This window comes from Aulonocara stuartgranti (genome assembly GCF_965226115.1).
Source record: "Aulonocara stuartgranti genome assembly, chromosome: 8".
Classification (NCBI taxonomy): Eukaryota; Metazoa; Chordata; class Actinopteri; order Cichliformes; family Cichlidae; genus Aulonocara; species Aulonocara stuartgranti.
In genome coordinates, this window is record NC_138959.1 from 18782281 (window position 1) to 18796613 (window position 14333).

Consider the following 14333-nt stretch of genomic DNA (forward strand, 5'->3'; position numbering starts at 1 on the left):
TTGGCATTATTGTCCCTCACATGAATATTTTGAACATCGTCGTCGTCGTCGTCGTCGTCGTCATCGTCATCGTTGCCGTCGCCGTCGCCGCCGTCATCGTCGTCGTCGTCATCGTTGTCGCCGTCATCGTCGTCGCCGTCATCGTCGTTGTCGTCGTCATCGTCGTCGTCGTCATCGTCGTCGTCGTCATCGTTGTCGTCATCGTCGTTGTCGTTGTCGTCGTCGTCGTCATCGTCGTTGTCGTCGTCGTCGTCGTCATCGTCGTCGTCGTCATCGTCGTCATCGTCATCGTCATCGTCTTCGTCCCCGTAAAGGTAATTGTCATATTGTGCCAGTACTGAAGCTATTAGCTCATCTAGATAGCAACAATATTCATGGAGAGCGCGATACAGATTGTTCAGGAAGCCATTAGCAGGTTCCTGATCTCCATTTGCCAACATTCGTGGGTTAACCTGTTGGCCTGCAAGATCATTAAATCTTTTAATTAACATCCATAACTATCTGCTGAAAATCTGTTTTTCATCAGTTTCAAGACTGAGTACATGTGCTTACCGTTTTGGTTATTTTGTGGTCCGTCTCCACTTGCACTCATTTTGACTACAAGGAACACAAAACAACAATGATCACTAAACCTCAACCCAGAATGTTCAGAGAATTTGCTTTTTTTGTGATGACTTTAGGCTGCGTCCAAACGTACACGGCTATGTTTGAAAACGGACAATTTTCCTTTTTCGTTTAAAAAAAAAAAAATCCAGTCCACATGTGCAGTTTTGAAAAAATATCTCCTTCCACATCTAAACACTAAAAACAAAGTGAAACGCTGTCAAGAACACGCCAAATCTTAACCGTGTAGAAATGTTGGCCAATCAGAAGTCTAGAAGCCTGGGTGGGAAAACCTCATAAAACCTTACGTACTTCTGAGAAGTTTTTGTCTTTTTCTGGAAAAGCAGCTAATTTTGTGTCACTTTCACGTGCCTTCATCGTTTCAAATGTTAATAACTAAAGACAGACTCACAACTTTGGAATGGACTAAATGCATACAGCATACATAAATGTCATTTTTTTAAATTACATTTCTTCCAAACCGACGTCAGGATTTGGGTTGGGAGAGCGTCTGTGTTGAATGTAGAATCCACGTCTGATGTAAGCGTGTAAAAACTGCAGATACTAAGATTAACAGACACAGTATGTTGTCTACATCTGCCATTGTAGAAATTGATCTCATGTAAACAATAACGTGGCCACAGCGTGACTTCAACAGCGGCGCACACTTTTGACATTGCCTGAGTAAATGTCCGTTTTCCTCGTCCACACCTAAACACAAAAACGTGCTTTTTAAAAATCTCACCTTTCAGTGACTCAATCTGCTGTTTAGGTGTGGACGAAAGGCCCAAATGCAGAGACAAAGCTGCGCTTTCAAAAATAGCCGTGTACATGTGCACGTAGGCTCAGTTTCTCAGAAATTCTAATAGTTTGTTTGAGAACAAAACTTACGTCTTCTCTATTTTCCTAAATGAACAAAATAATCTGAGAAATAATCGTGTTAAAAAGAGCTTCTGTCACTCTAAGATATGATTAAGAACATTTTCTAATTTATGTATCATTTGTCAAATATTACATCAGCTGACAAATAGTTAAGTCTTCATTTGTTTTCCTGAATAATAGATCCACATCATCCTCTCTATGATGGAAAATATAGTCTAGTCTTGCACAATGTAAAGTACATAAATACTGTCCTGGCAAGCAGGGAAATCAGGCTTTATATATTTAAGTAAATGATCTTGAGTTTATAAACTGAAATTTGAGCTTACTTTAGTTCTTGGTAGATTACACAGCAGTTAATCCTCAGGGAAACGTCCAAATGTCACTAAATAGTGGTCTGCTTTCATTCGGTTGCAGTGTCTCTTCAGTTTTGTGTTCATATGCTGATGTTTTCATTCAAACATGCTTAAATGCTGTGATGTCACTTTAGCAGCAAAGACTGCGGAATGTGCAGAGATTCTTTTGACATCAAGTTGTTTGCTCAGATTTTGATATCTTTTAAATGGAGACAAAACAAAACGCTATGGCAACAAAACAACAAGCTGTTTCCAGTGCTTAATATTTAACATGTCTTTGTTATAAATTTTATTTGTACAAATCTGTGATGTTGATGTGCACAACGTGGGATTTAGACCTCGGAGGGTTAATCAACAAATCACGAAAAATTAGGTTTAAATTTCTGTTCATGACGGTGCAGATTTCTGACATTTTGTGTACTTGAAGCATTTAACAATTTGATTGTTTTCTAATAAAAACTGTGTGAAACTCAAGTTAGAACTGTGTTTGTAAATGAACCGCCCCATGTTGTGTAGCTTTCTGGATTTTATACTTATTGGGCTACATATTAATTTACTATACAGGCTATACAGTAGATAAAATCTAACCTCACATGTTTTATGTAACTAAAGTGTTTAATCATGTGGGCTACAGACAGTAATCAAGTTATGGACTATATTGATATGAAAAACATGCATACTTAGTGCATTTGAATCATTTTAACCATATGTAACCACCTGCATGTCATGGTCCTGGGACTTCTACCTGGTTTTTTGTGTGTCTTGTATTGTTGTTGTTTGATGTCAGCTTTAGGGTCCCTCGGTTGTTCTGTTAAGATGTTGCTTATTTGATTTCCCCTCGTGACTTTACCCCCTGTGTGCCCCCTCTGTGTACCTGCCAGCCCCCATGCCTCGTTTCTCCTCCTTGTGTTTTATTCCATGTTTTCCCAGCCCGCTATGTCTGTGTTCTCTTCCAATCTGGTCTGCGTCTCTGTGTGCTTCCTGTTTTACTTTGATAGTCTCCCGTCAGTGTTGTGTTACTCCTGCCGTGTCTCGTTATGATTATCAGTGTCGCCTGTGTTCCCCGTGTGCTCCCACTTCCCTCGTTAACCCTCTGTGTATTTGTCTCCACGTCTCCTACATTACCTACATAATAGAGCTATAATAAATGTTTGTTTGGGGTTTTTTTAAGTACAGAAATCAGCTGCTAAAATAATTGTTTTGACTTTTTGGGAATGCTTTACGGTCTGTTCTGTAGGAACGCTGAATTAATATATTGACTGTCTGGCCCCTTCTGGCTATTTAATAGTTGCTGAAGGAGATTTTGTTCATCCCCAGCTAATCTCATCCATATTTATATAAAATCTAGCATACTCCACACCACACAAAGTCAGAAGCCAGTTAAAATCTGTATGTGGTACCTGAGGCGGTGCTGCACTGACCAGTTGTTTCTGGCTATTTGCTGGTTCAGCCTGCCTATCACTGCAACTCTTGGCTCTTATTGGTCAGGCTGGTGTGTGTGTGTGTGTGTGTGTGTGTGTGTGTGTGTGTGTGTGTGTGTGTGTGTGTTTGTGTGCGTATTGTAAAGACTTGATTCCCACAGTCCAAGTCAGGGTTTTAAAATGCGTTGCTGTCTCCATCCAGCATCAAAGCTGCATTGAAATTTCCTTCAATGAAATTTTGGCTCAAAGAAAAACAGTGTTGTTACTGTCAATCTCCAGTTAAAATAAAAGTGTAATTAAACCAAACGAAAGTAATGTACTAATGCTGGTCAAGACATTACCTGTAGCTGAGTGACATTTCCTCCAATTTCTGTTGGTGTCTGCAGTTTCCACTGGGGCTTAGTGTCACCTCTACTGCTACCCGACTGCACCACCATCCTCCACATTGCTATGCGTCCATTGGTGGTGCCAGCTGCTAGGATTTCTGAGTGTTGCAGAATTTTTAAAAAAGCAACGAGTTTTTTTTTTTTAACCTATGCATTTGGAAACATTCAGGAATATGGTGATGGGAAAGAAAAAGCTTCTTTTCATTTACAATTCTGTGCAAACTTTTGCCTTTGCCTGCACAGTATGAAACACAGTTGATCATCTCTCCCCTCTCATATCCCAGAGTCTCATCAAGAGACAAAACATAGTTATGTAGCACGTAGCATGTAGAGAAGTTTCTTGATGGAGCCCTCCACACTGAGAAGGACACTCGTCTTACAATACTCATCCACACTATGGACTTTACCTATATGCATAAGACATGGGATTAAAGATGAAATAAGTGGAATATCTGACAGCTCAAACCACAAAGTGTTCATATTTATTAAAGATCAGACTGGATTCTGGATCAATAGCATTATAGCTTGTTGTATTTTCCCCTTTCTGGAGACTCCCACAGGATTACTGCTTCACAGAGGCAAAATACACTTTTGATATAATTTTCAACAAGTCTGCTGGATTAATCAGACTTTCTAAAACCATGAATACTTTTCTCATACTGTTCTTCGTAACTGTTCAAAAATAAAGCAAAGTATCATCAATGCAATTTACAGAACAAACAAATAAAATAAACAGCCTTTATACATTGAGGGCTGTGACTGCAGAAGACTGCTGGCCTCAGACAAAATTATACAAGGCAATGAAAAAACAAATTGTGTCTTAAAGAAAGTATGGTCAAATGCATTGAAAATAACAAATTATTTAATTTTCCAAACTCCAACAGGAATCACAAACTCCTACCATCTGCAGTGCAGATAAAGAATCCAAGTCCCTCCTGTGGCCCCATCTTCAGAGGTGCCCCCTTCCAGCTAAACTTGTCCAGCGCACGCTCATCTCCTCTCACAGATGCTCGAGCTAGCATTGCCACATCACTATAATAAAATACAAAAAATAGTATTTGATTAAAAAAATGTCATACTCTTCCACTTGATATGGGACTTCGAAGGCTGCTTACTCTCCAGGTGTGGACGGTCTGAAGATGCAGCAAGTTAAAGGTTTCTTGTATTCATGTTTTACAAGGTGGTTTCCATGAAGTCTCCCTCTCGCATCCACCTTCCATACTGCCAAAGCTCCAGACTGTCAATAACAATAATAACAGTAATAGTTAACAGTTAATTTGCCTAGCACTTTCAAAACAGTTACAAAGTGTGTTAAAGAACACAATAAAATCTTAGTTAAAAACACAAAAGAAAAGTTCAAAGAGTTAAAACACGAAACGGTTTGTTTTCTTTTTGCATTGAGCCAGGCTGCACAGACAGCTAAGAGTGTCTGATGTGCAGAATGCAGGCAGTGACTTGGTTCATAAAAAGTGACCAAATCTGTAACAAGGCTTGTACCCATGTATCGTATACCCAAAAGGTTGTGAGGAGGAGAATGATGATTTATTTCTTTGAATTTGTTATAAGTCTGGCAGCTGAGATTTAAATGAGCTGGAGGTGAAAGATGGACTTCTGGCTGAGATCCCAGTAGAAGGAATTACAATTATTCAAACACAATGAGATAAAAGGATTTAATGGGTGTGATAAATGTGGTTGCACTCACCTGTTCACGGCACCTGATGTTAATGAGCAGAAAGGTAGGGTGAGCATGAGGCGAAACCTTCTGTTGACTGCAGCTTGAGCGCAGCTTGAATCATTTTGATGCATCTTTTGGTTTATGTATACTTCTGCACTAAGTTATGCAATAGGCCAATGTTGAAATTTGGCATAGTAAATGGTGCAGTTATTTGTGCAGTCTGTGCATTTGTTTAATGGTTTGAGGCCGTGTGCCGATTTGTACAGTGGACAGTTGTATGTGGAATAAAAGTAGCAAATAGTACAGAGGTGTATCTCATGTGTTTACTGTTGCACGTCATCTGTGTCCTCATGTTTAGCCTGCCGCGGCCGTTGGTTGGAGGAGCCGCAATAGTTTGGAAAGGAAGGAAGCAGTAAGGTCAGTTTCCATTCTGGGTTTTCAGCATTAATAAAGAAACCTGCAACAAGGTGAGTAATGTTTGAGGTCCAAAAGAAATCAACACAGAGAAATTTTTACAGTGCTTTTCTACTCTACCTGAACATTCAAAGCGCTCTATACAGGTTGCCTCATTCACACCTGTTCATAGAAGCCCTTTTTCTGTGCTTTCTACCTAACATTCACACACATTCATACTCTGATGAATGCATCAGAGAGTGACTTGGGGTTAATGTCTTGCCCAAGGACAGTTAGCATGCAGTCTGGAGCAGCCAGGGATCGACCCAAAAACCATCTGATTAGTAGATGACCTGCTCCACCTCCTGAGCCACAGCCACCCCTTTCAGAGGTAAAGAATGATTTAGAAAGTAAGTACAGTAATTTTTTGAGGTGATTTGATTAAAAAAAATCATTTTTGCTTCTAATTACATAATTAAGGTGTAATTACATCTTCCAACAAATTGATACATAAACGTATCATTTATCTACTAAAAATACATAGGAGCTGGCGTCATGTTGTGGAAGCTGCCATCTTGCCCCACCATCATACACTGGCTGAGATGGGCATCGCTGCGCCGCCTTTTCATGTTTTATGTAAGTGGATTTATACATTACTTTGAATTTAAAGATGTCAAATAGCTCTTTCACACTACATATGACTATTTCACATTTGTACATGTATATTTTGGTGATCTCTTTCTCAGTATGTTTTTCTTCTTATGGAAATAAGCTAATTTTAAACCAGTTAATGTTAGGCTCCAGTGTCCTAAGAAATCACACCTTTCCCCTGATAAACAAATTGATTGGATTCTCTCATTGTGTGGGAATTGATTATCAATTACAACTTCAATGAGCCACTTCAAAGAAAGTTTCACCCGCGTGGGCAGCAACAGAAAGTCCAGATGTGGAAACAGAAGGTTTCCACATTAAAATATCGATATTTGAATCATTTTGGGGTAAATTGTAGTTTTTCATTAACAGGAACACAGTGGAAAGAAACTATCATTCAGATTGTCTACATTGGAAAGAACTACTCCCTCTTCCGCCTTTTATAGTCATGTGTGAAATACGGCTGTATAAATGTGTGGCAGCCTGTGGCGTGCGCACTCACAACAATGGCTGAGCGTAACTGGAGTCATGTGCGCACGTATTTTACATCCACAAACAGCCCAGACGTGGTTTGCGATACATGTGGCAAGAAAGTGAGGTGTTGTGGCAACACCACTAACCTTGTCAAACACCTCAAAGTAAATCATATCACAGAATATGACGAGCTTATGTTGAGGCAAACTGAAGAGGAGGAGAAGGACGGGTGCTGCTAGGGTGAGACAGACGTCTCTCAGGGAGTCCTTTAGTGCTGCAGGCAGGCAAGGTGTTCACATAGTGCACAACTTCAGGTTTTTGATTTCTATATGATGAATTCTGCATTATTAAGTGATAAGAACAAGTAATCTGATGTCCTGTAATGATTATGACGCTATAATTTGAGATACAATAAAAGAGTAAAGTTTTTGTACAAAGTATCGGAGCAGTATCGTCGATACCACCCTGAATTTTACGTGGTATGGGATCGGAAAGGAAATCAGTGGTATCACACATCACTAGTGATCAAATGTCAGGCCAAGCTGGAACTGATTCCTGTCTTCTGTAACTTCTACAACACTGTCCAATAGAGACACATGAATGAACTGCAGCGTCATTAAAAACACTGATGATCTTTATTTAAAAATGTAATACATTTACATCTGAATAAACTTTTAGGCATTACGCTGACGGAGGGATGGATGGACCATGAATGCTTTCTCATCCTTCTTGTCATGCACCATGGAAGTGTCTGAGGGGCTTTTCCACTTGGAATGGGGATACTGTGTCCACACTTCAGAGGTGGAGTTTCCAGCATCTCACCTGGGCCTCATCTGCAAACAATCAGCAGGAGGGCTTCTTAAACCAGCGCTGCCTGCTACTCCTCGCCAGTTTGTTCTGCCATCTCCAGTGGTAACTAGGCTTCCCCTCTGCTCCAGTTCTGGCGTGCTCCTTCCCTGTGTTTAACCTTGTTTTCCCTGTGTTTAGGTCTCCTCTGCCAACGTACTCATCCTACCCTCAAACTCCCTTACCCGTCCAGCAACTTCTTCTCCCTCTGTTGCAGAATTCCCGTTGGATTGTTCCCATCAGGAGCCAGGTGTTCAGTCTCTCGATAGCTTTTCCTCTGGTTCCTGCTGTCTGCTGACACTCCTAGCTCGAGCCACGTTCTCCATTCCCTCTCTAAAGTCTCATAAATAGTTTAACCATGTGCATTGAATCTGCATTTGGGTCTAAGCTTTCTACGCAGGGAAGAAATCATCACAGTGACATCTATTTAATTTTCAATTCAATTTTATTTAAAGAGCGCCAAATGACAGCAACAGTCACCTGAAGGCGCTTTATATTGTAAGATATACTTACAAAGAAAACCCCAACAATCATATGACCCCCTATGAGCAAGCACTTTGGCGACAGTGGGAAGGAAAAACTCCCTTTTAACAGGAAGAAACCTCCAGCAGAACCAGGCTCAGGGAGGGGCGGCCATCTGCTGCGACCGGTTGGGGAGGGGCAAGGAAAATAGTATAAAGACATGGAACAGAGACAGAGGTTAATAACAAGTACCATTCAGTGCAGAGGTCTATTAAACATAGTGGGTGAAGAAGAAACACCCAGTGCATCATGGGAATCCCCCGGCAGCCTAATGCTGGGCATACACTGTGCGATTTTTGGCCCATTTTGAGCCGATTTTTCAGTCGTGCGATCGTTTTGGGGATCGTCCCGAGTTTGGCCTTGATCAAACTTCTCACCCCTGCGAGTCAATCCTACAGTTTGATCAGGAGCCGAATAACGCGACTGAAAAATCGCAGCACAGTGTATGCCCAGCTTATTGCAGCATAGAGGATTCAGGATCACCTGAGTAGGCCATCAGATTACTGAAAGGATACTGAAAAAACCCGTCGAAGTAGTCTTAGTCTTCATTGCTGCTGGTCGACTCAATTGAACACCTCTGAAGTTTGCACACAGGCAAGTATTCCTCTTCTTGCTCAAAATCCTCTCGGGAACGCTTCCTCGAGCCTCCAGTTTCGTGTTCAAGCTCTTCGTGCGCATCTTCAAATACTTCAGAGTCATCATCGCTCCATCTCATTCTTTTGTTTGCTCCTAAATCTTCTTCATCCCTCTCTCTAGACCTCTTCCTGGAAACACCTGGCTGAGGGTCCTCTTCTGGGATGTACTGGCGACCATCCATGCGGCCTTCAAATGCCTCCTCATTTTCAATGCCACCAACATTGAAAATGATCACAACCACAGCATCCCCGTGCTGTTCATCGTTGTCACCATTGGCATTATTGTCCCTCACATGAATATTTTGAACATCGTCGTCGTCGTCGTCGTCATCGTCATCGTTGCCGTCGCCGTCGCCGCCGTCATCGTCGTCGTCGTCATCGTTGTCGCCGTCATCGTCGTCGCCGTCATCGTCGTTGTCGTCGTCATCGTCATCGTCGTCGTCGTCGTCGTCATCGTCATCGTCGTCGTCGTCGTCGTCATCGTCTTCGTCCCCATAAAGGTAATTGTCATATTGTGCCAGTACTGAAGCTATTAGCTCATGTAGAAAGCAACAACAATCACAGAGAGCGAGATACAGATCGTTCAGGAAGCCATTAGCAGGTTCCTGATCTCCATTTGCCAACATTCGTGGGTTAACCTGTTGGCCTGCAAGATCATTAAATCTTTTAATTAACATCCATAACTATCTGCTGAAAATCTGTTTTTCATCAATTTCAAGACTGAGTACATGTGCTTACCGTTTTGGTTATTTTGTGGTCCGTCTCCACTTGCACTCATTTTGACTACAAGGAACACAAAACAACAATGATCACTAAACCTCAACCCAGAATGTTCAGAGAATTTGCTTTTTTTGTGATGACTTTAGGCTGCGTCCAAACGTACACGGCTATGTTTGAAAACGGACAATTTTCCTTTTTCGTTTAAAAAAAAAAAAAATCCAGTCCACATGTGCAGTTTTGAAAAAATATCTCCTTCCACATCTAAACACTAAAAACAAAGTGAAACGCTGTCAAGAACACGCCAAATCTTAACCGTGTAGAAATGTTGGCCAATCAGAAGTCTAGAAGCCTGGGTGGGAAAACCTCATAAAACCTTACGTACTTCTGAGAAGTTTTTGTCTTTTTCTGGAAAAGCAGCTAATTTTGTGTTACTTTCACGTGCCTTCATCGTTTCAAATGTTAATAACTAAAGACAGACTCACAACTTTGGAATGGACTAAATGCATACAGCATACATAAATGTCATTTTTTTAAATTACATTTCTTCCAAACCGACGTCAGGATTTGGGTTGGGAGAGCGTCTGTGTTGAATGTAGAATCCACGTCTGATGTAAGCGTGTAAAAACTGCAGATACTAAGATTAACAGACACAGTATGTTGTCTACATCTGCCATTGTAGAAATTGATCTCATGTAAACAATAACGTGGCCACAGCGTGACTTCAACAGCGGCGCACACTTTTGACATTGCCTGAGTAAATGTCCGTTTTCCTCGTCCACACCTGAACACAAAAACGTGCTTTTTAAAAATCTCACCTTTCAGTGACTCAATCTGCTGTTTAGGTGTGGACGAAAGGCCCAAATGCAGAGACAAAGCTGCGCTTTCAAAAATAGCCGTGTACATGTGCACGTAGGCTCAGTTTCTCAGAAATTCTAATAGTTTGTTTGAGAACAAAACTTACGTCTTCTCTATTTTCCTAAATGAACAAAATAATCTGAGAAATAATCGTGTTAAAAAGAGCTTCTGTCACTCTAAGATATGATTAAGAACATTTTCTAATTTATGTATCATTTGTCAAATATTACATCAGCTGACAAATAGTTAAGTCTTCATTTGTTTTCCTGAATAATAGATCCACATCATCCTCTCTATGATGGAAAATATAGTCTAGTCTTGCACAATGTAAAGTACATAAATACTGTCCTGGCAAGCAGGGAAATCAGGCTTTATATATTTAAGTAAATGATCTTGAGTTTATAAACTGAAATTTGAGCTTACTTTAGTTCTTGGTAGATTACACAGCAGTTAATCCTCAGGGAAACGTCCAAATGTCACTAAATAGTGGTCTGCTTTCATTCGGTTGCAGTGTCTCTTCAGTTTTGTGTTCATATGCTGATGTTTTCATTCAAACATGCTTAAATGCTGTGATGTCACTTTAGCAGCAAAGACTGCGGAATGTGCAGAGATTCTTTTGACATCAAGTTGTTTGCTCAGATTTTGATATCTTTTAAATGGAGACAAAACAAAACGCTATGGCAACAAAACAACAAGCTGTTTCCAGTGCTTAATATTTAACATGTCTTTGTTATAAATTTTATTTGTACAAATCTGTGATGTTGATGTGCACAACGTGGGATTTAGACCTCGGAGGGTTAATCAACAAATCACGAAAAATTAGGTTTAAATTTCTGTTCATGACGGTGCAGATTTCTGACATTTTGTGTACTTGAAGCATTTAACAATTTGATTGTTTTCTAATAAAAACTGTGTGAAACTCAAGTTAGAACTGTGTTTGTAAATGAACCGTCCCATGTTGTGTAGCTTTCTGGATTTTATACTTATTGGGCTACATATTAATTTACTATACAGGCTATACAGTAGATAAAATCTAACCTCACATGTTTTATGTAACTAAAGTGTTTAATCATGTGGGCTACAGACAGTAATCAAGTTATGGACTGTATTGATATGAAAAACATGCATACTTAGTGCATTTGAATCATTTTAACCATATGTAACCACCTGCATGTCATGGTCCTGGGACTTCTACCTGGTTTTTTGTGTGTCTTGTATTGTTGTTGTTTGATGTCAGCTTTAGGGTCCCTCGGTTGTTCTGTTAAGATGTTGCTTATTTGATTTCCCCTCGTGACTTTACCCCCTGTGTGCCCCCTCTGTGTATCTGCCAGCCCCCATGCCTCGTTTCTCCTCCTTGTGTTTTATTCCATGTTTTCCCAGCCCGCTATGTCTGTGTTCTCTTCCAATCTGGTCTGCGTCTCTGTGTGCTTCCTGTTTTACTTTGATAGTCTCCCGTCAGTGTTGTGTTACTCCTGCCGTGTCTCGTTATGATTATCAGTGTCGCCTGTGTTCCCCGTGTGCTCCCACTTCCCTCGTTAACCCTCTGTGTATTTGTGTCCACGTCTCCTACATTACCTACATAATAGAGCTATAATAAATGTTTGTTTGGGGTTTTTTTAAGTACAGAAATCAGCTGCTAAAATAATTGTTTTGACTTTTTGGGAATGCTTTACGGTCTGTTCTGTAGGAACGCTGAATTAATATATTGACTGTCTGGCCCCTTCTGGCTATTTAATAGTTGCTGAAGGAGATTTTGTTCATCCCCAGCTAATCTCATCCATATTTATATAAAATCTAGCATACTCCACACCACACAAAGTCAGAAGCCAGTTAAAATCTGTATGTGGTACCTGAGGCGGTGCTGCACTGACCAGTTGTTTCTGGCTATTTGCTGGTTCAGCCTGCCTATCACTGCAACTCTTGGCTCTTATTGGTCAGGCTGATGGCACGCTCACTCAGCACAATATGAAATAGAAGAGGACAACAATAGAAACATTAGTGCTGTTAGTCTGCTCCATTATAGCTACAGCGGTATGAAAACTGCCTTTTCATTGTCACTCACTCACTAGTTTTCACCTTCCCAGTTTATCACCCTCTATTTTCAGCATACCCCCTATGTAGCACTATATGGTGTGTGTGTGTGTGTGTGTGTGTGTGTGTGTGTGTGCGCGCGCGCGCGCGCGTGTGTGTGTGTGTGTGTGTGTGCGTGCGTGCGTGCGTGCGTGCGTGCGTGTACAGAGAGGCAGCCAGGTTCATAATGGATATGAGGAAGTGTTTTCTTTCTTCTTCTTTTTTTTAAAGTAGCCACATTCAGGTAAAAGTGTGAAATCAAATGATCCATCAATAAAGGATAATGTTGGATCAGTGTTTCAATATTTATGTCCTTTATTAGATGTACATGTGGTTTGGTTATTTGCCTTTTGGTTAAAAGGAAACTGAGAGAGGACTTTTTTTATTAGTGATCTTAATAGTATTTTTTAATCTAATTGAATACAATCTATTTGTGTATGATAGTCAGTCAAAAGAGGGAGAGAGGAAAGAGGAGAACATGAGGAGAAAGTACAAGGTCAGGAAGAACCAGGTAAGAAAACAGACAGGGAGTACTAACAGGCACAACACAAACTGTTAAACTGGCAAAGAAAAAACCAACTAATTTTACTCGTACAATCTGGAAGTTGTGTTCTGCTGTACAGAATCTGCAAAACAAAGTGGGTTGTCAGCCCTGGCCTGGCACTGCATTACCATGTTGAACTTCAGTCAGAGGAAGTCACAGTTGCCAAAAACTTTTTGAAGCTCAAGAGTGAGGCTGGTGCCATTCCAGATATGTTAACATTGTACAATCTTCTGGATAATCAGATCTTCCCCACACTGAAAACTGTTATTCAGGTTGCCCTAACAAACCCAGTTAGCAGCTGTAGCTGTGAGAGGTCTTTTAGTGACTTGAGTCAGCTCCATACCTGGCTGAGAAGGACCATGGGTCAAAGCAGACTCCAGCACCTGGCTGTGATGTCAGTTGAGAAAGAGATGCTTGAGAGACTTGACCACCAAAATGTGATAGACAGATTTACCAACCTCAAGGTGAGGCGACATAGGATAAAAGAAAAGAACAAATCTGCAGAGCCATAGTAGTATCTGCAGTAAACATCTTTTCATACATTGTACCAAAGGCCAAGGTGTCTCCATTTTTGTAATTTTTTAAATAATATTTTGTACAGTTTGGAGTGTTTTTTATGTATCTGTATTATATTAAACACACACTTTAAAAGTGAATCTCTGTCCAAAAAATGCACTCAGTTTACTTTTTACTCACTATGAGCATCATTCATTATTCTCCCGCAGTAATTAAGGTTAGGATATGTTGTTTGTTTTTTTTAAATTTCCAATCCATTCTTCTTTAGCAGCATTTAAATAACCTTTATCACATTTGATGGTTTTCTTACATCTTTTCAAAAAATGTGGGATTAAATTGTTAAAATGTACAAAACAGTGATGTCATGTTTTGTGACGAGGACCCAGGCACAGAGAGACTTGATGAATTTAAGAATCTTATGATTTAATAAAGAAATTTGCAGACTTGCACAGAGATGGTAAAATTATGACTGATAATGGAGATGAATACAACAGATGACGAGGACAGGGAGGAACAGGGGTTTAAATGCACCAAGGAGACAGTCAGAGGGAACTCGGGACATCTGGAGACATTTAAGGATGCAGGGACCGACAGAGACAGGGAAGAAGTCTCATCGTGACGAGTACAGTTTACCTTGCCTGGATGGGCAGCTCTCTGGGTGCTCAGCACCCCCAAAGCTCTGATCTCAACTTAACAGAGCTGCTTTTTAGTTGCTGAAGACAAAACTGAGAGAGTAACCCACAAATAAGCAGCAGCTGTTTGGCAATGGAATCGGGGAAAGGATTTT

At 40.5% G+C, this 14333-nt stretch overlaps 1 protein-coding gene and 3 long non-coding RNA genes across 14 annotated transcripts; 2 read left to right on the forward strand and 2 right to left on the reverse strand.

Moving 5' to 3' along the window:
- Positions 1 to 225: 225 nt before the first annotated feature.
- LOC309713027 lies at positions 226 to 4851 on the reverse strand. The gene is made up of 5 exons (XR_014278469.1): positions 4761 to 4851; positions 4547 to 4677; positions 3601 to 4052; positions 553 to 597; positions 226 to 460 (listed from the first exon to the last, which is right to left on the reverse strand). It is a non-coding gene; the product is annotated as an uncharacterized lncRNA (long non-coding RNA).
- An 825-nt stretch (positions 4852 to 5676) lies between these two features.
- LOC309713026 lies at positions 5677 to 8072 on the forward strand. Of its 5 annotated transcripts, none has more exons than XR_014278464.1 (4): positions 5677 to 5737; positions 6002 to 6104; positions 6258 to 6349; positions 7517 to 8072. It is a non-coding gene; the product is annotated as an uncharacterized lncRNA (long non-coding RNA). The 5 variants fall into 5 exon arrangements; XR_014278465.1 differs by having other exon boundaries at positions 5698 to 5787; positions 6002 to 6123; XR_014278466.1 differs by having other exon boundaries at positions 5698 to 5787.
- Positions 8073 to 8110: 38 nt separating this feature from the next.
- Positions 8111 to 12321, reverse strand: LOC309713024 (uncharacterized protein). Of its 7 annotated transcripts, none has more exons than XM_082544352.1 (3): positions 11612 to 12321; positions 9580 to 9624; positions 8111 to 9487 (listed from the first exon to the last, which is right to left on the reverse strand). In XM_082544352.1, the coding sequence occupies exons 2-3, from the start codon at positions 9617 to 9619 to the stop codon at positions 8745 to 8747; spliced, it is 783 nt and encodes a 260-aa protein (XP_082400478.1). In that variant the 5' UTR covers positions 9620 to 9624; positions 11612 to 12321; the 3' UTR covers positions 8111 to 8744. The 7 variants fall into 7 exon arrangements, with proteins under 7 accessions (XP_082400478.1, XP_082400474.1, XP_082400477.1 ...); XM_082544348.1 differs by having other exon boundaries at positions 9580 to 11065; XM_082544351.1 differs by having other exon boundaries at positions 11584 to 12321.
- An 89-nt stretch (positions 12322 to 12410) lies between these two features.
- Positions 12411 to 12709, forward strand: LOC309712351. The gene is made up of 2 exons (XR_014278266.1): positions 12411 to 12564; positions 12655 to 12709. It is a non-coding gene; the product is annotated as an uncharacterized lncRNA (long non-coding RNA).
- The last annotated feature ends 1624 nt before the right edge of the window (positions 12710 to 14333 follow it).